The sequence below is a fragment of the Garra rufa genome, chromosome 18 (assembly GCF_049309525.1).
Source record: "Garra rufa chromosome 18, GarRuf1.0, whole genome shotgun sequence".
Classification (NCBI taxonomy): Eukaryota; Metazoa; Chordata; class Actinopteri; order Cypriniformes; family Cyprinidae; genus Garra; species Garra rufa.
This window is the reverse complement of record NC_133378.1, coordinates 39,298,711-39,326,706: the sequence shown is the minus strand read 5'-3', so window position 1 is coordinate 39,326,706 and position 27,996 is coordinate 39,298,711. Positions and strand designations below refer to the sequence as shown.

General features: G+C 35.6%; 2 protein-coding genes across 5 annotated transcripts; one reads left to right on the top strand and one right to left on the bottom strand.

Annotated features, from left to right (window-relative positions):
- Nucleotides 1–485: 485 nt before the first annotated feature.
- Nucleotides 486–15,959, bottom strand: tti1 (TELO2 interacting protein 1). The gene is made up of 8 exons (XM_073822962.1): nt 15,718–15,959; nt 11,674–13,960; nt 11,419–11,577; nt 9,898–10,040; nt 9,652–9,792; nt 9,107–9,311; nt 5,305–5,392; nt 486–859 (listed from the first exon to the last, which is right to left on the bottom strand). The coding sequence occupies exons 2-8, from the start codon at nt 13,934–13,936 to the stop codon at nt 652–654; spliced, it is 3,207 nt and encodes a 1,068-aa protein (XP_073679063.1). The 5' UTR covers nt 13,937–13,960; nt 15,718–15,959; the 3' UTR covers nt 486–651.
- Nucleotides 15,960–16,032: 73 nt separating this feature from the next.
- On the top strand, nt 16,033–26,702 carry rprd1b (regulation of nuclear pre-mRNA domain containing 1B). Of its 4 annotated transcripts, none has more exons than XM_073822964.1 (8): nt 16,033–16,248; nt 17,623–17,801; nt 19,197–19,326; nt 19,787–19,950; nt 20,290–20,408; nt 22,220–22,346; nt 22,428–22,603; nt 25,785–26,702. In XM_073822964.1, the coding sequence occupies exons 2-8, from the start codon at nt 17,651–17,653 to the stop codon at nt 25,932–25,934; spliced, it is 1,017 nt and encodes a 338-aa protein (XP_073679065.1). In that variant the 5' UTR covers nt 16,033–16,248; nt 17,623–17,650; the 3' UTR covers nt 25,935–26,702. The 4 variants fall into 4 exon arrangements, with proteins under 4 accessions (XP_073679065.1, XP_073679067.1, XP_073679064.1 ...); XM_073822966.1 differs by having other exon boundaries at nt 16,034–16,248; nt 19,811–19,950; XM_073822963.1 differs by having other exon boundaries at nt 16,035–16,248; nt 20,287–20,408.
- Nucleotides 26,703–27,996: the final 1,294 nt, after the last annotated feature.

The following is a 27,996-nucleotide window of genomic DNA, read 5'->3' as shown; positions in this document are numbered from 1 at the left end:
TATCATATAGTAAAAAAAAAAATCGGAATTATAAAAATAATCCATCAATAATAACATCAAACACTCAATAAGCATATCATTTAAATTATAAGGAAGATTGGAATTTCAAAATGAAATTTAATGAAATCCAGCTGTATACCTTAAAAGATGTACAAATATAATTATGTTTACCAGAATGGTTAAACAAAAACTTAAGGAAGATATTCAGGATTGCAGTTTTTTTTTTATTAAAAATAAAGAACAGTATATAATGTACAATAACATTAATTTTTTGTATCGTGTACAACAGGCATAACATCCAAAGCTCTACTATGGTACTGATTGCTTTCTGACAGAATACCAGTTAATTAAAACTGTAATATTTGATATTAAGCACAAAAAATGTCATTAAAAAAAAGATGATTCTGAAAGATCCAAAATAAACCTTTTTTAAATTTTAGATAAGTAATAATAACATGGAATTAAACATGGAATTTTGTCACGTCTCAAACAGTTTGTTCTATTGTAGATATAGCTATTTGCATCATATGAAAAAGTCACTTTTTCAGCCTCGTCCAAAAGTTTTTCCAGTCAGGCGTGTAGCCAAGGAAGATCACAATCCTATAAATATTCCTCGTCTCAAATCTAGCGTTCAGATGTATGAAAACGCTGTTATGTGGCATCCTGTTCCTGCGGGGCATCAAACTCCTGCAGTAATTTGAGGACGTTGTCTGTGAATTGGTTTCTGGGCTTGTCTGATCCAGTCAGCGTCACGGGCAGCAGATGAGGATGAGGCGGCTCGTACGCGACTGGACAGCACAGCTCATTCAGACCGAACCAGCACAGATCAGCGTCCAGATCCATCAGTGAGCGGAACACACTATAGACAACAAAACATAATGCAAACAGCTATTAGTGTAACTCGAACTATTACAGCAGGATATGGGAGTGTCTACTTACAGCAGCGCATAAAGTGAACTACAGCTTGTTCAATTTGTAGTATAATTATGGGAACTTGCATTCTAATGACTGGCTGATATCTAGAGAGCAGGATAATGAAACTTTGATTTGACTGTTAAAGGGATAGTTCACCCAAAAATGAAAATTGTTTATCTGCTTACCCCCAGGGCATCCAAGATGTAGGTGACTTTGTTTCTTCAGCAGAACACAAACGAAGATTTTTAACTCAAACCGTTGCAGTCTGTTAGTCATATAATGGCAGTGAATGGGCACCAAACCTTTGAAAGTAAAACAAAACATGCACAGACAAATCCAAATCACACCCTGCGGCTCGTGACGATACATTAATGTCCTAAGACACAAACGATTGTTTTTTTGCAAGAAACTGACCAGTATTTATATCATTATTTACCTTGGATATACAGCAATGTCCAACTGTTCTGAGCGCGTGCTCGGCATCCGGCGCGTTACATGTGTACGTGCTCTGGTGTAGTATACGGAAACGCCGGAAGGGGAAAAATGATCGCTGCAGACCCTACACACTTTTACTAAGTTTATGGGTGTGTTATCCATCCAAAGAGCAAGCAACCATAACTAAGTGATCAGGCTCAGGAGTTGGGAATCGGTGAACAGTCAACAGTTCCGGATGAGTTTGCGCAAGCAAACGTAATCTTTTAGCTATAAATCGTTTTGAACAATCAGGATACGCACAAGTAATTACCATTTTGAATAGCCGCTATACCCACAATCTCTGTGCACTGTGTAAACAATGAGTGTCGTATACATGCAACGTAAGGTGCCGGATGCTGAGCATGCACTCAACACAGTTGGACATTGCTGTATATCAGATGTAAATAAAGATATAAATACTGTTCAGTTTCTCACCAAAAATGATTGTTTTGCATCTTAGGACTGTAGGACATCAATGTATCGTCCCAAGCTGCAGGGTGTAATTTGGATTTGTCTGTGCATGTTTTTTTTTTTTACTTTCAAATGGTTTGGTGCCCATCCACTACCTTTATAGGACTAACAGACTGCAACAGTTTGAGTTAAAAATCTACGTTTGTGTTCTGCTGAAGAAACAAAGTCACCTACATCTTGGATGCCCTTGGGGTAAGCAGATAAACATCAAATTTTTATTTTTCGGTGAACTATCCCTTTAAGTCTTAAGTAGCACAGGTATATTTATAGCAATAGCCAAAAATACATTGCATGGGTCAAAATTATTGATATTTCTTTTTTAAATGCCAAAAATCATTAGGTAATTAAGTAAAGATCATGTTCCATGGAAATATTTTGTAAATTTCCTACCATAAATATCAAAATGTAATTTTTGATTAGTAATATGCATTGCTAGGAACTTAATTTGGACAACTTTTAAGGTGATTTTCTCAGTATTTAGATTTTTTGCACCCTTAGATTCCAGTTTTCAAATAGTTGTATCTCGGCCAAATACTGTCCTATCCTAACTAACCATACGTCATTGGAAAGCTTATTTATTCAGATGATGTATAAATCTCAATTTAAAAAATGACCCTTATGACTTTATGGTTTTGTAGTCAAAGGTCACTTATTTTGCTTTTGGTCAATGCTTGTCAATTATTTATGAATGGGCAAATTGATAATTCAGCCTGACACACATCTCTTGCACTCTCTCACTCTGTTTGTCTTATCTCAATATGACCAAATATTGGTAGATATATTAATTTACTGCAAACCAAAAAATTACAGCAGACAGAGAATGAATCTACAATAATAATAAAGTTTATATTAGTCTATTAGTTCCTGAAACTATAAACTAGGGATGCACCGAATGTCCGGCAACCGAAATTATTCGGCCAAAAATAGCAAAAAATGTTTGGTGTTCTGCCGTATAAGCGAAAAGGCCAAATAAATTATACCAAACAATGACGTGACACGGTCAGATAGAGGTGCGCACTAATGCAGCAAACATGTCGGCAATGTGGAAGCATTTACAACTAGGGATGTCACAATACTCAATATAATATTGAACCGTTCGGTACGACCTCCACGGTTCAATACGTGCTTGTGAATTGCGGTTTTTCGGTTTTGCATCTAAATATCTTCCTTCCTTTTATTTCTCTTGGAATTTGCTGTATGTTTGCCCACGATTTCATGTGCTGAAATGAGAAAACGCTTCCCCTGTTATATGTAAGGGATAATCAACGGTTTGCCGTGCGTTAAAGGATTTTAAATGCACGACGTGGAGGCTAATAACCGCCCGACGCGAAGCGGAGGGTGGTTGCCTCCGCGAAAAAAAAGACGGTTATTTTCGTCAGTTATGACACGCAGCTCTAGCATTCTGCCCGCTTCAAATCAGACTCGGAGATTAAATAGTCCGGTAAGATCACATTTATTTGAATGAAATATAGCATTTGTTTCAGTAGATTATCGATCGACCAAGAGAGAGTGTGAAGGCAAGAGAGATGACAGTTGTGTGTGTGCGTAACGTTAACGTTACCTGCCTGCCTGCTGTGCGTCTCTCTCTACAAACAACAATTCATTACAAAACAGCATCTTTACCGCCCCGTTGCTGAGGAATATAATGTAGCGATCTAATATCTAGGCTATTTTAATAAGGATCGCAGGCAAACGCTGACAAGAAGTTTATGTATGTGAGCAGCACAATGCGATCTCTCTCTCTCTCTCTCTCTCTCTGTGCTTTTGCGTGCATCAATTAAAGCAGCGCATTAATATAGAACGGTGATTAAACTGACTTGGAACTACCTGTGCATTAAACGGTTTTACTGCACACCTGCCAGCCAATCAGAATCCAGTATCCAGACATTCCATGGAATAATTGAAAAAAAAATTACGCAACACGCAGAGCATCTTCCATTCTAATGACATGCAATGATAAGCCTTTCTAAACCTGTTGTCCAACAAAAGTTATAAAAACAAGTCACAAAAAAATTATAACTTGTTTTTAATTCACAACATCAGTCGAGTGTTTGAAATAACTTCCTTATGTTGTGATCTGATGTGGATTCTCATCACAGAATGAGGCAGACGATAAATTCTATACTCATATTCAATGTATGTCGATTAGCAATGGCTTCTGAAAATACCCGAGATGGCTTGAAGAACACAGATAAACCATATAATATTGCAGACGAGTGCTTATTGTCCTTAGATTTCATCATTCAAAACGTTTACCGTTATATCTTGTTTTTAATAAGTTACAGCAATAGCGATGCTTTTATCCATATTAGAGAAGCTGGACTGGAACGTTATTAGCGCTACTTCTTTGATGCATATGTGTGGTTTTTTTTGCACAAGGGCGCCCTCTGGCATCCAGTATGAACGAAACCCATTCTATTTTGCGTAAAAATCTAAAAAATTATACCTCTCTCAAAAGAAAAATTAAGCAGACACAAACTAAACCACACTTTATCTAATGTGCAGAGGTTTACAGGAGTATTTTGTTTATTTGTTCCAAAAAAAACCACACTGAAGTGGCAAGATATCAAAACCGAACCGAACCGAACCGAAAACCGTGGTTAAAAACCGAGGTACGTATTGAACCGTGGACTAACTGTATTGTTGCATCCCTATTTATAACCATCTGAGAAAGATGCAAAAAACATTACAAGCAACGACATTACTGCATTTAATGTCTTTGATGAGAAGAGAAAGGGGTGGTTGTTGCTGGTTGCTGTATGATGACTGAAATCGTGAAATGGTCTTAAACTATTAGTAAATAAATTACAGAACATTATGTTGTCTAATGCACATGTGATTTTACTGTTGTTCTGTAAAATAAAATAAAGTAAGACAAAAACAATGATAACAGTCATTACAACAGCTCTATTAATACATTTATTATAACATTCTCCTTTGTTCTCAGCAAGGCTGCAGTTATCTGTACATTAAAAACATGCCTAAAATGGCCAAAAAATATTATTTTACTAACTTATTGATTTTAAGTTCAACTGTGCTTTGTTGGTAGGCTATAATTATCTACTAGAATGTTAAAAATGTTCAGTGTTAAGTAAATATTTTTAAATTGTTGTTTTGTAATTGATTTTTTTTTTTTTAAAGTAAACTGTTAAAAAGCACATTTTGGCTATTTTATTTATGCAATAGTGAAAAAAATTGGCAAAATACATGGGGGGAAAAACACAAAAAACCTTGTTTGGTAATCGGCCTTCGGCCCAGTGTTTAATTTTATTTGGCTTCGGCCAAGAATTTTCATTTCGGTGCATCCCTACTATAAACAATTAATGCAAAACAAATCACTTTCATAAAATAAAATAATTTGGGGGCATTTTAAATCCGCTTTGATTAAAGAAAAAGTAAATTAAAAAATATCCCATTTCAGTTTTGCAGTGGGTGGGGCTTTACCTGAGACACGCCTCCTGCAGTTTGATTGGCTGTCGGCAGCTCAGGTACGGAAGACAGGTGTCGATCACCCGATCCAGATCCGCCTCCACTGCAAACACACATTCAGAATAAAGACTCGTCCTCCAACACAAATATCAGTAACTGTACCTTACTATTAATAAGCAGCAAATTAGGAGTTTATTGACGGGAAACTCTTAATTAATTAGGAAAAATCAGCTTTGAATATTAAAACTAGTGAAAAAGCCAATATTTTAGGTGATCAAACAGTGTTTGAGTCTCTGTACATTATTACAGATTTGTTCTCTATTCCCACAAACCTCAGTTTATTTCTCCAGTGAATTCACTGCCGTTGACTTAAAATTCACAGCAGAAATGCAAACAGTGAACGCCTGCGTCATAATGGCCACAGATGTTCTAATATATTCTAATAGTCTCCATGGCAGCATTATCCTAATTAATTAATTAAGCAGCCTGATGTAGAGCCTCATTACTCTAGAAAAATGGAGGTGAATGCAGAGGGACGGCGAGACCAGAGACAGAGAGAAATGAGGGATGGATGGAGAATAATAAAGAGGAAAAATGACGCCAGAGCAGGAGAGAGAGCACTAGAGCCAGCTGGGAAATAAACAGCATGACCTCTCATGTCTGTCTGTCTGTCCGTCCGTCCGTCTGTCTCTCAGGTGTCTCTCATAACCATGGTAACTCTATCAGTATTCAGTATTTTCCTCCTCTCACACACGTTTTTCTCCGGATGAATCTTCTCCACATGAAACGACAAATCGCTTTAGCATTTCACAAACCATTGGCTTCAGATTTCTCATGGTTTGGTTTGTTACACGGTTGCCAGATGCTGCTAGATTTGAGGCTAATATTGAAAATGATATTTTATCAGCCAATAGCCAATATTATTTGCATGCATTAAGCCTGAATGCTTGAGATGTGAGGTTTTCACCCCGTGCAAACCGTCTGGATTACATCAGAAAAGCCAGTGAGGGTGAGAAAAAAATGAAAACAACTGATAGGAAAGACTAAAAATCCCCTCTCGGAGCTTCTCCAGGGGAATGAACAGAGCAACACAGGATGGTGTGTGTCTGAGCAAAGCTCTGGGGCTTTCAGATGGAGCTGTGATGTGACATCAACAGGAACACGTCTTCATCGCTTACGGTAAGATTGACTTTGACACGTTTGCTGCAGCTACAATACAAGACTGATGCGAGTCTGCCATCTAGTGGTGATTGTTTGTGCTCATAAACGCTGTTAGACAATATAAAATGCACATTTAAATGTCTCTGATATTATTGTGCACAGTTCGTTAGCATGACATAAAGCAAAAAATACATTTATGATTTTTAAAGACGTATTAAGGAAAGTAAATGACTATTTCAGTGTTTATGCACTAAAAAAAATGTTGTTCCCCAGAAGCACTGAAATAAATTGTCATTCCATCTCATATTATTTCCATCATTAGTTTTGCATTCACTTTGTGAGAAAACACAAAGCATTAAAATATTTATTTATATATTTTTTCTCCAAATGAGGATTATTATACTTAAAACTAAACCATTAAAAACTTTTTCCTTACTTTAAATAAATGCTAAAGGAAATACAATTAGATAAAACTTCAACTTATTGAATTCCAGCTAGTTAAGGCAATATTTCTAAAAATAAATAAAATTAAATAAACTAAAAACACACAAAAAAAAACAAATATATATGGGTCAAAGACAAAAAAGGATTTAAGCATAAAAACAAGTGTAATACTGCTTTAAATTATTTTTCCAAAAAATATTTAAAAGTTTTCTGTTAAATTTTTAACTGCATTTTTGTTTGTTTTTCTGAGCAAAAAATAAATATCATACACTTTTCCCTAATTTACAGAAGACACCCACTAAAATGTCATTCAGTGTAACAATCTTGTCAGGCATGTTTACAATAAAAATCTATTTGACATATTAAAAGACAAATTACTTTCACCCTAAATACTGATTAGTTGTAATTCTACATTTTGTCCATTTGTCTGTAATTTTTTGTACTTATTTAAAACTAAATAAAATGTATTATGCTTCTGTATTCTTTTATATATTTTAATATGTACAAGTCAGAATACGTATGTTGTTTGATTGTTTTTTTTACATAAATATTGCGTTACACTAAATGACAATGTAACATTATTTTAATCAAATTGTGACATTTTATAGTCCAAAAACTTATTTGAACCCTTAAAAGTAGACATATATGAATATAAAAGTAATATATATATATATATATATATATATATATATATATATATATATATATATATATAAGGAAAAACTATAGTTATATAACTAAGTTACAAAAATTACTAAAACCTTAATATTACAGTGAAAACAAAATATATATATTTTAAATTGGGATTTATTTTTATGAGTATATCAAGGACTAAAAAGATTAAAATAACACTGCTTCCATCTATTTTTTTTTTACATTGCCATGTCCCTTAAGATTATGCAGGCAATGAAAACTAATATTAAGCAAAAATGGTCAAATCCTAAAATAAGGTCCTATCCTACATTATTCTAGCTGAAAACTTCATTTTGCTCAGACATTTAGCACATTATAGAAAGTAGATGCATTTTTGTTTTTAGAAATAATTTGGGCAGATTATACTATAAGAATCAGGATTTAGTGTTACATTTTAAGATATAATAACATAGTTTCATATTGATGTGTTTACATGATTTTGTTATGATGCTGACACTGCACATACATTATAATCATTATAACTAGTTTTTATTCAAATTAATATAGTTTAATGTGGGATGAACAATGGAACAATTTGCTGAACCTCAATGTTATGAAAGTTTGTTATGTTTTTGTTTGAGTACCTTTTCATTTTTTTTACACAATATATTAAACAATAACTGATATAAAAATATAGACACTACCTGTCAAAAGTTTTTGTACAGTAAGATTTTTTTTTTCTCTTCTGCTCACCAAACTTGCATTTATTTGATCCAAAGTACAGCAAAAACAGTACAATTTTGAAATATTTTTACTATTTAAAATATTTGAATATATTTTAAAATGTAATTTAATCCTGTGGTTTCAAAGATGAATAAGCGTCATTACTCCAGTCACATGATCCTTCAGAAATCATTACAATATTCTGATTTGCTGCTCAAAAACCATTTATTATTATTATTATTACATTGAAAACAGCTAAGCAGATTTTTTTCAGGTTTCTTTGATGAATAGAAAGTTCAGAACATTATTTATTTGAAATAGAAATCTTATAAAAATGTTACTGACTCCTAGCTTTTTAATAGTTTAGTGTATAATGTTACAAAAGCTTTTTATTTTGGAGAAATGCAATTCATCAAAGAATCCTGAAAAAATGTACTCAACTGTTTTAAATATTGATAATAATAATAAAATGTTTCTTGAACAGCAAATCAGCATATTAGAATTCATTCTAAAGGATCATGTGACACTGAAGACTGGAGTAATGATGCTGAAAATTTAGCTTTGATCACAGAAATAAATTACATTTTAAAATATATTTAAATAGAAAACTTTTTTTTAAATAGTAAAAATATTTCAAAATTTTACTGTATTTTGGATCAAATAAATGCAGGCTTGATGAGCAAAAGAGACTTATTTAAAAAACAAAAGTAAAAAATCCTACTGTTCAAAAACTTTTGACTGGTAGTGTATATATAACCTCTTATTGACTTTTCATTAATAACTGATTATCAAATACTATTTAATATTATTAGGCATGTTTCTAGCATGAGTTTGGGACACTGATGTCCATACTTACTCAGGTCCAGTTTCACACACAGAGGTCCGAGACCCTGCAGCACGGCGAGCTGGAGTTTGTAAGCCAATGTGTGTGTGTAGGCGGGTCCAGAACGAGCACTGACATCCGCCTGCTTCATCAGAGACGAGGTGAGACGGGGCAGAACCTCCTTAGACACGCGTTTCCTCAGGAAATCCCCACACGACTCGCCCAGAACACACAACACCTGGACAATGAGATCCATACAGAAAAACAGAGGAACATGATGATCAGCTGGATCTATGTTTGAGGTTGCAAAGGTTTTTTTTTTTCATTATTTTTGAAAGTCTTTTCTGCTCACCAAGTCTGCATTAATTTCACTAAAAATACAGTAAATACTGTAAAATATTATTCAAATTCAAAATAGACATTTTCTATTGTAATATATGTTAATGTCATTTTTTCCTGTGATCAAAGCTGAATTTTCAGCATCATTACTTCCTTCAGAAATCATTCTAGCTGATTTGCTGCTCAAAAAATATTTTATTTTTCAGCATTCTTTGATAAATTAAAAGCCATCATCTCACCTTGAATGCTCGCGGTACAGCGAGAGGGTCATCGCTGGTGAGACGGTGGAGGAGAGCAGGCCAACACCGGTGCACCATGGGAAGCAACTCATCCTCTCGCTCACATAAAACACAGACACACAACTCCAGGATGTCCAACACCTTTAAATGCACATTCATGTTTGACTTTAGACATGCTTTTCTTAAAGGAAAAAGGCCTGCAGCTATGCCAAAGCTATAATACATCAACAGAAGAGATTTTACAACCTTGAGGCGGATTCTCAGATTGGAGTCGGAGAGCAGGTGGATGCATCGCTCCATTACATCTTTTGCAATCTGGATGTGAAGAGGAAGCTCCTTTTTCTCTGCAGGACCATCCATGTCTTCATCAGAAGCTGGTGGAGGAACATCTGTGGACAGGAGAATTTAAAAACCAGATTGGACATTTCTGTGCATTCAACATGCTCAAATGTTCTGTGAGACCATCATCACGCAAACAGCTAAATGCATCTTGTAAATCAGCTACAAACCTTCAGCGTGATAGTAGGAAAGCCATAATAACAGATCATTTGGGGAATTCGCTCTGTGTGGTGTTGGTTTAATGATCAGAAATCTGAGCCCTGAGTTGAAAGTCTCAGCATGTGAAAGATTGAAGATGAGCCAAAAACGGAGTTCATACAATCATAATTCTGCTCTATTACATCTGTACCCTTGTGTGAAGCACTTACCGCAGCTTGTTCCAGGGGAACCGACTACCCCTATTACAGGTCTGCGGTTATGATGAAACCTTTAGCAGAATTAACGTAACACCTCCGGCACTTTTACTTTTATGCTGCGACAACTCACTGGATCATTACTGTCGTCTATTGTGCAGGAATTAAATTACAGGCAGGAACTGTAAAGCACAACTGTTTTCTGTCGTAGAGAAATTTACTGAACTGCATTTCAAAGAAAGTCAACACAGATGATGCATTGTGAGAAATGTAGCTCCAAATAGTTTAATTCAGGTTTGAATGGTGCACAATTCTGCTAGATTTAGCTGAAGAGCCTTGGAAGTTTTATCATCCACCAGGCAAAAATCATAAGTCTGATCGCTTAGGCTCTTCAGCTAAATCTGGCAGTATGTGCACAATTCAAACCTGAATTAATCTATTTGGACCTACATTTGTCAGGATGCATCATCTTTAAAAGGGATAGTTTACGCAAAAAAGAAAATCCTGTCATTAATTACTCACCCTCATGTTGCTCCAAACCCATAAGACCTTCTTTCATCTTCAGAACACAAATTAAGTTATTTTGAAGAAATGCAAGTGCTCTCTGACCCTCCATGGACAGCAAGGGTCCTACCACGTTCAAGGTCCAGAAAGGTACCAAGAACATCAAAAATAGTCCATGGGACATCAGTGGTTCAACTGTAATTTTATGAAGCTATGAAAATACTTTTTGAGTGCAAAAAAAACTAAAATAACTTTATTCGCCATTTTGGAGAGTACTACGATGTATGATTGTTAAATAACTTTTTAAACAAAAAGTATTATCGTGAACCACTAATGCCACATGGATTTATTTTAGTAATTTTTTTTTTGTCTATGTTCTTGGTACCTTTCTAGACCTGGAGCATCAGAGAGCTCATCAAAAATATCTTTGTTTGCGTTCTGAAGATGAACGAAGGTCTTATGGTTTGAAACGACATGAGGGTGAGTATTAATGACAGAATTTTCATTTTTGAGTAAACTCTCCCTTTAAGTTCAATACTACAGAAATTTAACCAAACATGACTGTACAAACCTAAATCATTAGGATCTTCCTCCTCTACTCCAATGCCTTCTGCAAGCTCCTTCTGCTTCTTATAGTCCAGGAGAAACTGCCTCAAGTCCACACACTCTTTATTTTGGGTCTCTTTGCTGGGTGTCTTCTGGTGTCCTGTAGTAGCTGGAAACCATCTCACTGTGGTAAAACATGTTGATTTTTCAAACTTAAAGAGCAGCCACTAATACTTAAGAGTCACTTTGTTTGAAATTATAGTTTGAAAGTAAGACTCACCAAGTGCTTTCATGAGTGAGTGTAGCACACCACAGAACTGTGGCGTTCTCTGGTCATAGCTGAGATCAAGTGCCATTAACACATCCTGCACCACATCAGCCACTAGAGGCAGCAAACTTGCATCTGAGTGAGTGAACATGACTGCAAGAACTCTCTGAGCATGAGGGTGAATGCTAGGTCTGGCTAGGTTTAGAGAAATGTCATTGAGAAGGTAGTCCGAGTTCTTAATGACCAGTTCTTTGGGTGAACTGTAATCGCAAGCCTTGCAGAGGTCACACATGGTGCTAAAAGCTGCTTGGCTGACAAGAAGCGTCTCATCTCCGGCCTTCTCCAGGATAGGGTAAAGCAATGTCATTAGAAGCAGGCGGAAATCAATGCCTAAAGCCAGGGCGAAGCCCCCGATGCCCTCCAACTGGATACAGATTTGCCAGATGTTGCTGTTGAGTTGGTGAATCGTTGGGGTTTTGGACACTGGAAGCAGTTGCAGAGAATTTCGTTCTAGATTGTTGGGAACTAAAGAGGTTGTAGACTCAAGTTTCCCTTCCAAAGCTTCTGAGACTGTAGGGAGATGCCAGTTGCCCAAACTGATGTACTCCTCAATAATGGACACGATTGAAGATTTCAAGTCTTCTTGATTTGTTCTGGAACAATCGATTCTAGAACTGTCTGTCTCTACGCCAATGCCTGCGGCACCAACAACGACCTCGTTGAGAACCAAAGCAGCTTGCTTTCTGTAGACCGAAGACTCCTTGTACAATTCCATGAAGCGGTCAACAAGAAGGTAGAGGTTTCCGTAGTATCCCAACATGCGGCAAATCTTCCTGAGTGCTGAGAATATCTTGTCGTCGGTGAAGTAGAGGAAGTATTTCCTCTGGGATGGGATTTGGTGCACGTCAGGTCTCAATTCTATTGAAGATGTTAGACTTCTCTCCTCGATGATCTTCACATCTGTTACGTCCAGCTCCATCACTTGCATCAGCGCTTTGGAGATGCGTTCAAGATGTACTGCTGAAGTTAGTACCGCATCCACTTTGGGGCCCAGAATCTTGAGGTACCCAAGGAACACGTTAAGAACAAAGAGCTTGCGCTGGTCATCGGAAGTTCTCATGAGTCTAGGTAAGGATGATGCCAAGTTGTGGAGGTTTTCGGATAGAATATCAGTAAAGTCCTGACCTTTTTGTGCTACCTCATCCAGTGCTGCAATGCACCTATTCTTAACCTCAGGCTCCTCATCGTTGATGGCGCCTACCAGTGCTTCCAATAGAGGACCGACACATTCACCCACAGACTGGCTGCACTGAGAAAGGAGGAAATGGGATAGATTGACCAACTCAAGTCTGACTCTCCAGTGCGGGTGGGCAGAAGTGCAGGAAATGATCTTCTGTAAGACCATAGTAAGGCGCTGGGATGTGGCTTTCCGCCAGGATGGAGTCCTTTTTACAACAAGCTCCGCAACCCTTCCCAGATCACCAGCTGCCACATCACTGTCCGTCTTCTGAAGCTGCTCATCTGCCATTACCAGACCAACCACTTTGTACCAAACCTTCATGGCCTTCACTGTAACCGCATGACCTTGTCTTACATCTCCACTTATTACGTGACCCAGGGCTCGAGAAACCCCAGGTAAAAAAGTAGCCAGGGTGCGTCCGAGCAGATACCCCTCGTCCCGTCTGGGCTCAATGTGTTCCTCTTTGCAGTCGCACTGCTGAAACAAAGAAAGGAGACATTTAAGAGAAGCCGTTTGAACTCCTCTGGCTTTTTCATGCTCTGCTAATGCCAGAAGTAGTGAAACGGCAGCTCCAAGTCCGGGCAACATGCTTGGCTCGTAGAGTTTAAAAACAATGTCACCGTAGGCAGAGTGCATAAGGGCATCCAGGCATCTAAGGACGGCCAGTTTTACTTCCTCAGAGGTTGTCGCAGGCTTTCCCGGGTCTTTAGGGGAACAAAGACAAAGGCACAGCTCAGAGAAAACATCCCGCAGAGAATCCCAACTCTGAACGCAAGTGTTCTCCAGCACATACGTCATGGTTTTCATGACCGCCTGGATGAGTCCCTCCCGCTTGGAGCCAGGAGTTTTGAGGACAAATCTGAGAGGAAACAGAATATAGTCCTGGAGCTGTTGGAGAGCTCCATCGCTCACACTGCGGAGATGACCGCTTAGAGCTTCTACATTAGCAACTGTGGGTTCTTTCGTCAGGAGGACACAGGATGGGCGGAGATATGCAAATGCAATCTTTGGGTCTTTGATCTGATGTTCAGCCATTCTTCATGTATGGAGCTATGAGATCTGTTAAAGGAAAATTCAGTGGGGATATAACAAATTAACTTTCTGAAGCACAATTTTCAAGAAAGCATCTAAAATAATAGCTAACTGATTTTACAATACTTTTAGGAATTAAATAAAGTATTAATCAGCATCAGTTAGTATTCAATCACTTCAAGTTTTTTACAATGCATCATCAATCTGCCATATTGGCGGTACTAAATGTAAACAATGCCACTGAACCGAACGAAACTTGCATATTTTGCTGTTTATTGCTTCTGAAAATGGTCAATTATTGTAATATATTGGACTGTACTAATTGGTAAGACTGGGAAAAAACATTTGGAGTACTATAGACTGCCAAAAGTTATAACAAATCAGTCAGGGTTCCCACGGGTCCTTAAAATCCTTGAAAGTTTGTGAATCTTAAAAAAAAAAAAATCTAATTTCAAGGCCCTGGAAAGTTTTTGAAAATGAACATACATAGTTACGTCTTCTTGAAAGTGCTTGAATTTATTTTGTGCAATAAGTTTTCTGGAAAAAAAATACCATCTGGTCCACTAATGTTTTTTTCGACAACACTTTTTGGCCTATGCATACTAACTTGCTTGATTTACTTTAATTACGCACATTTACAACAAATAGAATATCAGATCTCTGTCATATGGCCAAAAATAAATGCAAAAAAAAAAAAAAAAATTAAAAAGTTGGACACATGAAAACTGTAACAATGTGTATTTGCTCTCACCTGAAATGTGTCCCCACATTAAGTCCTTGAATTTAAGGGTATGGGACCTGGAAGGTCCTTTAATTTGAAGTTAAGCAAGGTGTAGGAGCCCTGATAAGTAGAAGAGTGCATAAAAACTGTCTGAAGAACAAAAGGCATTTGTGGTTGGCCAAACTGAACCAGAACTTCCAGGTTCCATTTCTAGTCAGATATGTGAAATATTAGGATAATATCTTAACTAATCATGCATCTTTAACACCTATTAACTTTAGTTTTTTAAATATTGCAGCCTTTACTGCTTACTAAGTCCTTCTCAGTATGATTTTACAGCTTTCACATGTTTTCCATAATTTAGACATTAAATTAGCATCTAAAAGTATTCATTTATACATTAACCGTGCAATCCATGCTGTTGTTTACATCCAAGTATCGCCAATATGACCGCGCATCCGGGTAACTGACCAAATCGTGACTTAAAGGAGTAGTTCACTTTCAGAACAAAATTTACAGATAATATACTCACCCCCTTGTCATCCAAAATGTTCATGTCTTTCTTTCTTCAGTCGTAAAGAAATTCAGAAGTCCATTATATGGAGAGAAATCCTGAAATGTTTTTTTTTCTCAAAAAACATATTTTCCTCATGACTGAAGAAGGAAAGACATGAACATCTTGTATGACAAGGGGGTGAGTACATTATCTGTAAATTTTTGTTCTGAAAGTGAACTACTCCTTTAAGTAGTTTTCAACAGCATACGTAAGGCATGTTATCTACAAACAAACAGGCAAAAACATTAACAAAACAGTTACTATGAACTGCTTATCACACTAAATCATGAAATATCTTATGTATATCATTCTTGTTACTGTGTATGATTAATAAGATGATGCCCAGTAATCAAATTTAAAAACTTAAAGTTGTAAAGTCACAATACAACTTGTTTTTAGTATATTCTTCTATGATCAAGTTTCACTTTAATATAGGAAGAGGGAAAGCGCATATTGAATATTAGGCTACTTTCAGCCCCTCCCCTTAAAATTTCCCATAATACTTACTGTGGTTCAGTCCAGCTAAATCATGTCAGCGACAGCACATAGGCAGTTTCAAGCTCATAATCACATCAAACTCTTGCTTCATATCATTAAACAAAAAATAACAAAATTCAATCCAGATAGTGATACCCTCTATGCCTGCTTCCAAACAAAAGCTGGTTTCTTAGACAAAAAGAGCACACCTAATTTGAAAACCACAGCTATTGTTATTTAAAACGACACAGATTGTGAAGATCCCAGTGTTGCAAAGAACACATCCAGCATGATGTCGCGTCGCACTCGGTATGACGTCACGCGCGCGACCCTCGTTTGTTTATCAACCAACTTGCAACAAAATCTCATCGTGTTCAAACGGTCGTCAAAAGTTTCGAGGAATACACACGCGGATCGTATCATATTACTTCGATTTATTAATATCGCGACTTAAACCAGCCTTTTGATCCGAGGCGGTTCGTATTTCAGTGGTTTCCGCGTGCGTTGTGCCATATTGAAGTTAAATCAGGATTAGGCTAACGTTACAGAAACTGCTGACAGGTGAGGATTTATTTACTTTATCTTTTACTTGTTGCTTGGTTTGTTTCTTTAACCTGCTTAATTAGCTTTTACTGTCTATAAATGCTCGCTGCATGTCCCAGAAATCATGCATTACAACTAAACCCCTTCTCAACCAATTAATAACTCGTTATGCATGGAGTGCAGATGGTTTAAATTCTATCTAAAATTAAACTCTTTAGTTATCAACTACAGAGATATGCAATCAAACTACCGTTTGTATATGTGTGTTTTATTGATATGTACTTTGCTTTACAATATTGGTCTTTAAAAGTGATCCATGTGGTCTCTCTTAAAACTGTAGTCCTATCAAAATGAGATCACGAATCGTATATGCATAATAATTGTTTAAAAATAGTAAGCAAAATGCAGTAGTTTATTATGGTGTATAGCAGGGCATACCATAACATTTTGTCATCCAAGTGTGCAATATGGTTAGTTAACAAATAAAACGAATTGTTATTGCGTTTTCATTTAATATCAAGCCTCCAGATTAAAAATATAAATATGACACTGTGAGAAAACGTGTATATTTTAATTTTGACATCATTTAAAAAAAAAAATTTTAGTAGTAAATGGTCCTGCAGTGTGAAAAATACAATTCTAATACAAATATTCCACGTATATGCTATAATAGAATAAGAACTATAATAAAAATGTTCTGTTCTAATTCTATTTAAAAAAACTTGCCCTTTTAGACTTATACTCTATTCATTTACTTGCTGCTAAAAATTAACACTAGCTTCTCTGTTCTTGTATTCTATCTATTTTAGGCCTCTTAACACTATAGCTTGCTTTTTCTTTTATGCTATCTATTTTCTTTTTATTTATTATATAATTAAAAATCACATATGTATGTACAGTGGTGTGAAAAAGTGTTGGCCCCCTTCCTGATTTTTAATTTTTTTGCATGTTTGTCACACTTTTTCACACTTGGCCATTTGGGTTTGGATTTTTTTCCCTTCATAAAAAAACCCTTCATTTAAAAACTGCATGTTATGTTTACTTGTGTTATTTGATTAATATTTAAATTTGTTTGATGATCTGAAACATTAAAGTGTAACATTAAATCCGGAAGGGGGCCAACACTTTTCACACCACTGTATATGTATATATATTATTAATTAATTGCACATTATTGCTCTTTTTATTGATTTTGATTGCTTCCATTGTCCTCTTTTGTAAGTCGCTTTGGATAAATGCATTTGTAATGTAAATGTAAAAAGTAGTTTCAGATGCATAATGACATGTCAGACAGTTTTAGCAATTTCGTGTGTGTGAAATGTCAAGTCAACTACCCATATGTTTATAATTGATATTTTATTATAATAAACCAAACCTGTTGTGTCTTCTCAGGGTAGTTTGGTGAGAGACAGCGGTCAGCATGTCGTCTTTCTCCGAGTCTGCGTTGGAGAAGAAGCTGTCTGAACTGAGTAACTCACAGCAGAGCGTTCAGACTTTGTCTCTGTGGATCATTCATCACCGCAAGCATTCATCGTTCATCGTGCGCGTGTGGCACAGAGAACTGAAGAAAGGTAGGAAAGAGTTTTACAGCTGCTTACACTGGTGATCACTTACCAGCTGCAGCTTTGGGTTAACAATGGTGCTGAAGGAATGGTTCACTAAAACAATGCACTCATCCTGAGGCCATGCCAGATGTAGATGAGTTTGTTTCTTCATCAGATTTGGAGAAATGTAGCATTACATCACTTGCTCACCAATGGATCCTCTTAGAGAATGAGAATGAGAGAGCAAACAGCTGATAAAAGCATCACAATAATCCACAAGTAATCCGCACCACACCAGTCCATTAATATGTTGAGATGTGAAAAACTGTGTTTGTAAGAAACAAATCCATGATTAAGATGTTTTTAACTTCAAACCATTGCTTCTGGTTAAAATGCAATCCTCTATCCATAATATAGCTTTCTTCAGTGTTGTCTCGTCTGAATCAGGAGAGAAATATGCACAGATCAAGCACCATTCACAAGCCAAAACAAATCTAAAAAAATAAATAAGTGAGGAGATTTTGATGTGAGAGACAAGAGGAGATGGACTTTTTCACTGAAGGAAGTGTTATTATGAATTACGGAAGCAACTCTATAAAGTTAAAATGTTTTAATCATTGTTTGTTCTTACAAACACACAACTTTTCACTTCACAAGACAATAACGGATGGACTGAAGTGGTGTGGATTATTTGTGGTTTATTGTGATGTTTTTATCAGCTGTTTGGCCTCTCATTCTGACGGCACCCATTCACTGCAGATGATCCATTGGTGAGCAAGTGATGGTAAATTTGTTCAAATCTGATGAAGAACAAACACATCTACTTTTTTTGGATGGCCTGAGGATGAAAGCATGTTCAGAAAATGTAGTTTTTTGGCTGAGCCGCTGCTTTAGATGGTGCAAACAGATCTGGGAATCAAGGAACGCAAGACCAAACTTTACTTATTTAGTTTAGTTTGCAAAAGGCATCTTGGTTGTACACTGACTGCAAACAAGTCTTGTCTTACTTAGTATTTTTGTCTTGTTTCTAGTCAAAATATCTAAAAATTCGTTAATTGAGACTTAAAACAAGTAAAATTATCTGTCTGTGGGATAAGTAAAATATTCTTAGAACAAGAGTATTTTACTTACCCCACTGTCAGATAATTTTACTTGTTTTAACAAAAACGCACTTTAATTTTTCCCTCCTGGAAACAAGGCTAAATATCTTGTCATTTTGCTTATTTAGTAAATTAATCTCAATTTAAGAATTAAGATATTTTGTCTAGAAACAAGACAAAAATACTAAGTAAGACAAGCCTTTTTTTGCGGTGTATAAACATGGATAACCTTCAAAAATGACTGAAATGCTGAAACATTAAAACTAAAACACACAAAATGTTTTTGTTTTAAAGTTTACGATATTTGAATGTGTTTGTTCAGCTAAAACCAGCAGGAAGTTGACGTTTCTGTATCTGGCTAATGACGTGATTCAGAACAGTAAGAAAAAGGGTCCCGAGTTCACCAAAGACTTCGAGGGCGTCCTGGTTGATGCCTGCTCACATGTGGCCAGGTAAACACACCTTTATACATATTTGTGACCAGTCATACATCATATGAAAGCCCAATAAATAAGCTTTCTATTGATGTATGGTTTGTTAGGATGGGACCATATTTGGCCGAGATACATGTATTTGAAAATCTGGAATCTGAGGTTGCAAAAAAATCAAAATACTGAGAAAATCACCTTTAAACTTGTCCAAATTATGTTCTTAACAATGCATATTACTAATCAAAAATTACATTTTGATATATTCATAGAAAGAAGTTTACAAAAAATCTTCATGGAACATGATCTTTACTTAATTTCCTAATGATTTTTGGCATAAAAGAAAAATCGATAATTTTGACATATACAATGTATTTTTGGCTATTGCTACAAATATACCCCTGCGACTTAAGACTGATTTTGTGGTCCAGGGTCACATATACGCTTTATGTGTTCAGTAGCATGAATCTGTCTTGTCTCACAGATATTCTACGTCTTTCCCTGGCAGAGACGGAGATGAGGGTTGTAAGAAGCACATGGAGAGATTGTTGAACATCTGGCAGGAGAGAAACCTCTATCGTGCAGACTTCATCCAGCAGCTCAAACTGGCTATCGAGGACTCAGACAGCCCCAAACAGAAGCCCGCAGGTTGGCATAATACCTACATATTTAGTAAAAGTTGATGAAGTTGGCATATAAATGTCCAGAGTGATCAAAGCTGCAATCTAGATAAAGGAGAAGCTCAATTATAAGAGCATCATTCCCAGGCTTTCTTTTGTGTTGTTTCAGTTTTCATAACTGCTGTAGCTCACAAATCTTGTTTTAGTATAAGATTTGTTCATGCGACCTTCATCAGTCATTGTTTTCTCTGAAATGCATGTCTGTAATGTTTGTTTACTGCTCTGTCTTGTTCTGTAGAAAGCATGAATTGAATTGCCTCTTTATGAATATAAAGTGAAGTAAGCTTTGCATGCTATTTTGTAGCAGATGACAGAAAAAATTTAAAGAGAACCTACCAAAAAGTCCAGGAGGAAGAGGAGGAGGAAGATGACGATTACAGAGGTCACTATTCTCCCCAAGAGACAGACGCAGCTGCTCCACAACTGGTACGAATAACATTTGCTCAAAAGAAATGTGATTATAACCCTTGATTCTTGACATTTGTTTATTTTAGCATTTCTATTCAATATGAGGATTCTACATTTATAATTTTTGTCTGTTTTTTTTTTGCACCATTTTAAAACTTGTTTGACTTAATTGGTGCTTTTTAAATGTTTCTGCAATGAGAAAAATTTATTTAAAATGTAAAATACAAATGCGTTTATTTAATTTATAATATATAATATAATAAATATAATAGAAAAATGTCTATAACAGTAGAATAAAAAAAATGTTGTTTAAAACAATATCAGAGACACTGCTTAAGCTGCTTCACATGTAATTATTGATATGAAAAAATGTTCAATTATATTTTTCAGTTATATTTCAGTTAATTTGTCACTTTGCAGGATCATTAAAAATGGACTGATGAAGTAAAAAAAAATGGTAACTTTAAAAATGGTACTAAAATAATATATAAAAATACATAGAGTTGAAACCAATTTTAACAAAATAAGAGGCATCATACAAAGTGCATGTTATTTTTTTAGTACTGACCTGAATAAGATATTTCACATAACAGATGTTTACATATAGTCCACAAGAGAAAATAATAGTTGAATTTATAAATATAACGTAAAAAGTTTACATACACTTGATTCTTTTCTGTGTGTGCTTAACCATTTCCGTCGGTGCTGCTAGATCACTTGATGAGGTCTTAAAAAGGCGAAAGAACGCATGCACATTCTCTTAATATGATAATTAAAAACCAATGACTGATGAAAATGCCCTATATGCAACTATTACAGAAGGTTCAAATGCTCACAGAAGTTTCAGAAGGAAAAACAATGCATTAAGAGCTGGGGGTGGAGATCAGGGTATGTTTAACTAATGTTGTCTTCTGGGAAACATGTAATCATCTTCTGTAGCTGCTGAAGGGCAGTACTAAATGAAAAAAAATATAATATGTAGGCAAAATAAGAAATATGTACACACCCTCATTCTGTTCAAAAGTTTTCACCCCCGGCTCTTAATGCATTGTTTTTCCCTCTGAAGCATCAGTGAGTGTTTGAACCTTCTGTAATAGTTGCATATGAGTCCCTCAGTTGTCCTCAGTGTGAAAAGATGGATCTCAAAATCATACAGTCATTGTTGGAAAGGGTTCAAATTCACAAAAATGCTGAAAAACCAAAGAATCTGTGGGACCTAAAGCATATTTCTAAAGAACAGCTGGCAGTTTAACTGTTCAGAACAAACAATGGACTCAAAAACTATCACTAAACGAAAAAAAAAAAAAACAGCTGTGGATCATTCAGGAAACAACACAGTATTAAGAATCAAGCGTATGTAAACTTCTAAATAGGGTCGTTTTTATGAATTCAACTATTATTTTATATTTTGGACTATATGTAAATGTCTTTAGTGTGAAATATCTTATTCAGGTCAGCACTAAATATAAAAATAACATGCATTTTGTATGATCCCTCTTATTTTGGTAGAATAATTAACATTTTTGCAGATTCTGCAAGGTGTGTGTAAACTTAAATACAAATTCATTCTGAATCTGAAGCTTAACTTTGAATAAAAATGTCATAATAATCAGTATCAACAATCGAGGGTAAGAATCATACTTCTTCTTGAAATGTATTATATTATAAATGTATGAAATATAATGTATACAGAAAAGGCTTATGTAGTTGATTTGATGTCACATTGCCAGATATTGCCAAAACTGCTTGATGTTTCAAAGCAGCAACCAATTTGATTTGTAAGAACCTGACTTATAAGAAAGATTGTGTGTGACTGACATGATCCACAGACGGAGGAGCTGGTGAAAGCGCTGCAGGATCTAGAAAACGCTGCATCCGGTGACGCTGCCGTCAGACAGAAAATCGCATCCCTTCCACAGGAAGTGCAGGACGTTTCTCTTCTAGAAAAGATCACAGGTGAGTCTCGCAGGAGAAACGTAACCCTGTCCAACAGAAAGTAGCTCTCTGATAAAACTGTTGATGGTTTGTCCTTTGCAGATAAATTGGCGGCAGATAAACTATCAAAGACAGTGGACGAGGCCTGTCTGCTGCTGGCCGAGTATAACGGACGTCTGGCAGCTGAGTTGGAGGACAGGAGACAACTGGCCCGAATGCTGACAGAATACATACAGAGCCAGAAAGAAGCGCTCAACGAGAGGGAGAAGAAACTGGAGGTACGAAAAACCAGTTTGATTTTCTTTTCTAACATGGTAGAACTTCTTGTTTTCAATATAATGATATAATTATTATTATTATTTTTTTTTTTTTAACCTTCAAGCAACAAAATAGTATTATAAATGTAGTCCATTTTACTTTATGTGCTGTATTCAAAGTTTTCAGAAGTCATCCGATAGCATTATGTGATAAAAACACCTAAATTAAATCATAATTCACTGATAAATCATAATTGTGTTTCGTTGGGTTTAGTTCCTCACACAAAGCTGTCTTAGTTTCAGAGTTTGAATATAATGCCAAGTCATATGGACAACTTTTGGGATAGTTTTAATACTTTTATGGTACTTTTTATCCATTTTGGAGCTTGAAAACGAACCTTTGTTAAACGCTTTCTTCCATAAAACACACAAAAAAAAAAATACAAAAAAAAAACATTTTTGGATTAATGCATTACTTAAAGGAGTAGTTCACTTCCAGAACAAACATTTACAGATAATGTCGAAAATTATTTATATTTTGAGGAAAACATTTCGGGAATGTTCTCCATATAGTGGACTTCTATGATGCCCGCGAGTTTGAACGTCCAAAGTGCAGTTTAAATGCAGCAAAGGGCTTTAAACAATCCCAGCCAAGGAATAAGGGTCTTATCTAGCAAAATGATCAGTCATTTTCTAAAAAAAAAAAAAAAAAAGTATATACTTTTTAACCTTAAATACATGCGCACTCAGTGTAATCTGGTTCAAGATAGTTAGGGTATGTCGAAAAACTATAATAAATTTTTTTGTAAAGACCGTTTGACTTTCTTTGCATGTTTACTTTGTAAACACACGGTACTTCTGCAATGATGTAGGACAATTTTAACACACGCACATCACAAGACGAGCATTTGAGGTTAAAAAGTATATAAATTTACTTTTTTTTATTTGAAAATAATTTAAAATGACAGATAATTTAGCTAGATAAGACTGATTTCTCGACTGGGATCGTTTAGAGCCCTTTAAAGCTGCATTTAAACTGCATTTTGGACGTTTTAAATTCACGGGCACCATCGAGGTCTACTATATGAACATAGTTCCTGAAATGTTTTCCTCAAAAACATAATTTCTTTCATCCAAGATGTTCATGCTTTTCTTTCTTCAGTACATATTTGGGGTATATTTATCTGTACATTTTTGTTCTGGAAGTGAACTACTTTAAATGAGCTTTAAGTGTATAAGATTTTTAAGTGTCTTCTGCTTAATTGATTAGAAAAAGAGTACAAACGGAAAAATTGCAAAATATTATTACAATTACAAATAAATTATTTATTTTTTAAATATATAGTAAAATATAATATATTTCTGTGATGTAAAGCTGAATTTTCAGCATCATTACTCCAGTCGTTAGTGTCACATGATTGAAAACAAACTTTTGTTAAACATTTCTTTGTGTTTTATGGAAGAAAGTAAATCAAACATTTGGAAAGACTAAAAAAAGACATTTTTGGGTTAATGCATTACTTAAAGGAGTAGTCACTTCCAGAATAAACATTTCCAGATAATGTGCTCACCCTGTTGTCATCCAAGATGTTAATATCTTTCTTTCTTCAGTCGTAAAGCAATTGTTTTTTGAGGAAAACATTTTAGAAATGTTCTCCATATAGTGGACTTCAGTGGTGCCCGTGTTTGGTTTGAATGTCCAAAATGCAGTTTCAATGCTGCTTTAAACAATCCCAGCCAAGGAATAAGGGTCTTATCTAGTAAAACGAATGGTCATTTTCTAAAAATAAATAAATAAATATAAAAATGTAGATACTTTTTAACCTCAAATGCTCATCTTGTATTGCTCTGCAATGCGCATTCGTACTTGGTGTAATCTGGGTCAATACCGTTAGGGTATGTCAAAAAAACTCCCATTTCATTTTCTTCAAAAGTCTAAATCATCCTACATCAATTTTTGCATGTTCACTTTGTAAACACTGGGTCGGTACTTCTGCAACGACGTAGGACAATTTTAAAACATGCACGTCACAGAGACGAGTATTTGAGGTTAAAAAGTATATAAATTTAAATTTATTTAAGAATTCATTTCACTAGATAAGACACTTCTTCCTCGGCAGGGATCGTTCAGAGCCCTTTGAAGCTTCATTTAAACTGCATTTTGGATGTTCAAACTCACATGCACCATAGAAGTCCACTATATGGAGAGAAATGCTGAAATGTTTTCCTTAAACATAATTTTTTTTACGACTGAAAACAGAAAGGCATGAACATCTTGGATGACAAGAGGGTGAGTACATTATCTGTACATTTTTGTTTTGGTAGTGAACTACTTCTTTAAATGAGCTCGAAGTGTCCGAAATGCATAGGCATTTTAAATGTTTTTGAAAAGTCTATTCTGCTCACCAAGGCTGCAATTATTTAACTTAAAAACTGCAAAAACAGTGAAATTGCGAAATATTATTACAATTTCTAATAACTGACTTATTTTTTAATATAAAATAAAATGTAATTTATTCCTGTGATGTAAATCTGAATTTTCAGCATCATTACACCAGTCGTCAGTGTCACATGATCTTTCAGAAATCATTTTAATATGTGACCCTGGACCACAAAACCACTCTTAGCAATAGCCAAAAATACATTGTATGGCTCAAAATTATCACTTTTTCTTTTATGCCAAAAATTATTAGGATATTAAGTAAAGACCATGTTCGATGAAGATATTTTGTAAACGTCCTACAGTTCAAATATCAAAACTTAATTTTTGATTAGTAATATGCATTGCTAAGAACTTAATTTGAACAACTTTAAAGGCAAGTTTTTTAATATTTTGATTTTTTTTTTTTTTTGCACCCTCAGGTTCCAGATTTTCAAATAGTTGTATTTCAGCCAAATTTTGTCCTATTCTTACAAACCATATTATCAATGGAAAGCTTATTCAGCTTTCAGATACATTCCTTATAATATTCAATGTTGAAAACCACTTAATATTTTTATGGAAATTGTAAAACATTTTTTATTTAAAGATTCTTTGATGAATAGAAAGTTCAAAAGAACAGCATTTATTTAAAATCTTTTGTAATCTATAAATGTTTTTAATGTCACTTCTGCTCAATCGAATGCATCTTTACTGAAAAATGAACGGTTGTCGATTCATTAATTCCTTCATTCATTCATTGATTATCCGTCATTCTTGCAGGAATACAAGCAGAAACTGGCTCGCGTCACACAAGTGAGGAAAGAGCTCAAGTCTCACATCCAGAGTCTTCCAGACCTTTCTCTCCTCCCGAACGTCACCGGCGGTCTCGCTCCTCTCCCGTCGGCTGGAGATCTGTTTTCCACAGACTGAACATCTCTATGAGACTCACAGTCCTGTACGATCAGACACTGGGTTCCTCCTCACTGACAGTAACATCAGTAATGGAGCGAGTGATGAAGATCTGCTGTCACCAGCTCAGCTTTCACACACGTTTGTTTTTCATTAGTTCTCATGTCAGCTAAACCTCATGGAGATCAAACCCGCCAGTCGATCCGTCATTAAACCGGACTCAAAGTGTGGAGATTTTGTTTTGATGTGACTTTGCTGTGGAAAGCGACTCCCTTTGCTTTGTCTTATATTTGTAGGTTTTTAGTTTTACTGCTCAGAGTTTAATTTCGCTTCATTTTGGTTTTGGAAGAAACTAAACATGAGGATTCAGTTTTAAACACCTCACTGCTAATGAGTTCATGACATCGAGAGAAATTAATTAGAAACACATGCCCATCATTAAACTGTGATATATTTTGGTTACAGACCTGACCTGTTTTTCTTCAAATGATTATTTTGCTGATAAACACAACAGATTGGCTGATATTTGTGAGAAGAATACAGTGTGATTGCATTCTCCTCTATGGCCACTGTATGTTTACAGTGTCTCTCATTAAATATGACTGAACACATTCAGCAACAACAGTGCTTTTTGATACGACTCAATCATTGGGGTTTGATTTGAATGGATTGCTGTATCAGAGGGACATGTAAATGAGATGATGCGAAGCATCAATGGTATATAAAGTGGTCAAACTCTGTTCAATACATTTCTTAAATTAAATTAGCAGATGAGAATGTTTATCACTACGTAGACTGCTGTTCATCTTTTGCAACATTAATACTAAGCTCATTCTCTTGGTAATATTTTTATTATTATGTAATCGTTTTTTTATTGAATGAACAGTCAATATGCCTGTGAACCTCTCTGCTTCTTTTCTAACTATGCGTTTGTATTAAACTGAACATTTACTTGCTGAGAAAAGGCAACAGTTAAGGGCCAGCTAGAGGTAATTTTGGCCCTTAACTGTCTCTGTTTTGCATCCTGTATATGAGACAAAATGACCTTAAACAGTGTTAAAGGACATATATTAACTTTAGTGTTTATTGGAAGAATTAATTACTGCTTAGAATAGTAGAGCGATACAACTATTGGTGATCTTAAGAACAATATATAACACATTGTTAGTGGGAATACATTTACCAAATTCTATACTTTTTAAACCTATTTTTTTATGAAGCATATCTAAAGGATGAATCACTAAAAAGTTAACTGCAATTAATTATAAACAAACAAACACCACAAGACTTGCGACGCTGATTATGCTATTATTTGTTATTTAAGAACAAAAAAATCCTGGGAGGATGTTTCAGACATTTTGTCTATTAGCAAAGCTAACCTGGAGGTCATTTCCCGAAAGCATCTTTAGCTAACCATGTTAGATCCACTGAACTCTGTGACTACGGAGAAACGGAGAGTACTTTGAGAAACGCACCCCTTGTTGCATCAGAATGACTCACAGTCTCGTGACTGACAGCAGAGTTCGCTGTGAGGACTGAGCTCTAGGGGTGTTCGGTTCCGGTTTTTTTGGAGTCGTCTCCGACTCCCGACTCCTAATTTTTGAGTCTGTGGAATCGACTCCTCGACTCCATTTACTTTGAATTAAAATAGGGTCAGGATTCAGAAGATGCGTCTCAATATGCTTCCTCGTTTCCTCACTTCTCGCTCGTATGTCCTACTACGACCCTAAAAAATGACGCATTTCTACAGACAAACTGCATCTAAAAATGCATTTGAGATGCTGCAGGAGAGTTACCTGATCCAAGCTGCCCAAAACATGAGAATTCATTATTTTAAACTTGAAGTTTAGCGTAATTGCTTGCCCTGTGAGGTGCTTTGAGATCCGTTTGTAACCCTTAGCATGAAAACTTTCAGTTTACGGCCATATCCTTATCTGTAAATGTCATACTGTACATTCACACGAGCATTTCCATTTATGCATAAAAGTCCATTCTGGCAGTCTGTGTTAAGTTTAAATCTTTAGCTACTGAATGAGCGAGTCAGACTGGAACACAGACAGGGAGACAATTAATACTCAGCGCA

What these genes read in the sequence shown, in the direction of transcription:
- tti1 (XM_073822962.1), bottom strand. Translation starts at nt 13,936, where the DNA reads ATGGCTGAACATCAGATCAAAGACCCAAAGATTGCATTTGCATATCTC. An exon ending in CTCACTCATGAAAGCACTTG is followed by an intron (nt 11,578 to 11,673) that starts GTGAGTCTTACT and finishes GTTTTACCACAG; the next exon opens with TGAGATGGTTTCCAGCTACT. An exon ending in CTGCAGGAGGCGTGTCTCAG is followed by an intron (nt 860 to 5,304) that starts GTAAAGCCCCAC and finishes TGTTGTCTATAG; the next exon opens with TGTGTTCCGCTCACTGATGG.
- rprd1b (XM_073822963.1), top strand. Translation starts at nt 17,651, where the DNA reads ATGTCGTCTTTCTCCGAGTCTGCGTTGGAGAAGAAGCTGTCTGAACTG. An exon ending in GCCTGCTCACATGTGGCCAG is followed by an intron (nt 19,327 to 19,786) that starts GTAAACACACCT and finishes CTTGTCTCACAG; the next exon opens with ATATTCTACGTCTTTCCCTG. An exon ending in AGAGGGAGAAGAAACTGGAG is followed by an intron (nt 22,604 to 25,784) that starts GTACGAAAAACC and finishes TCATTCTTGCAG; the next exon opens with GAATACAAGCAGAAACTGGC.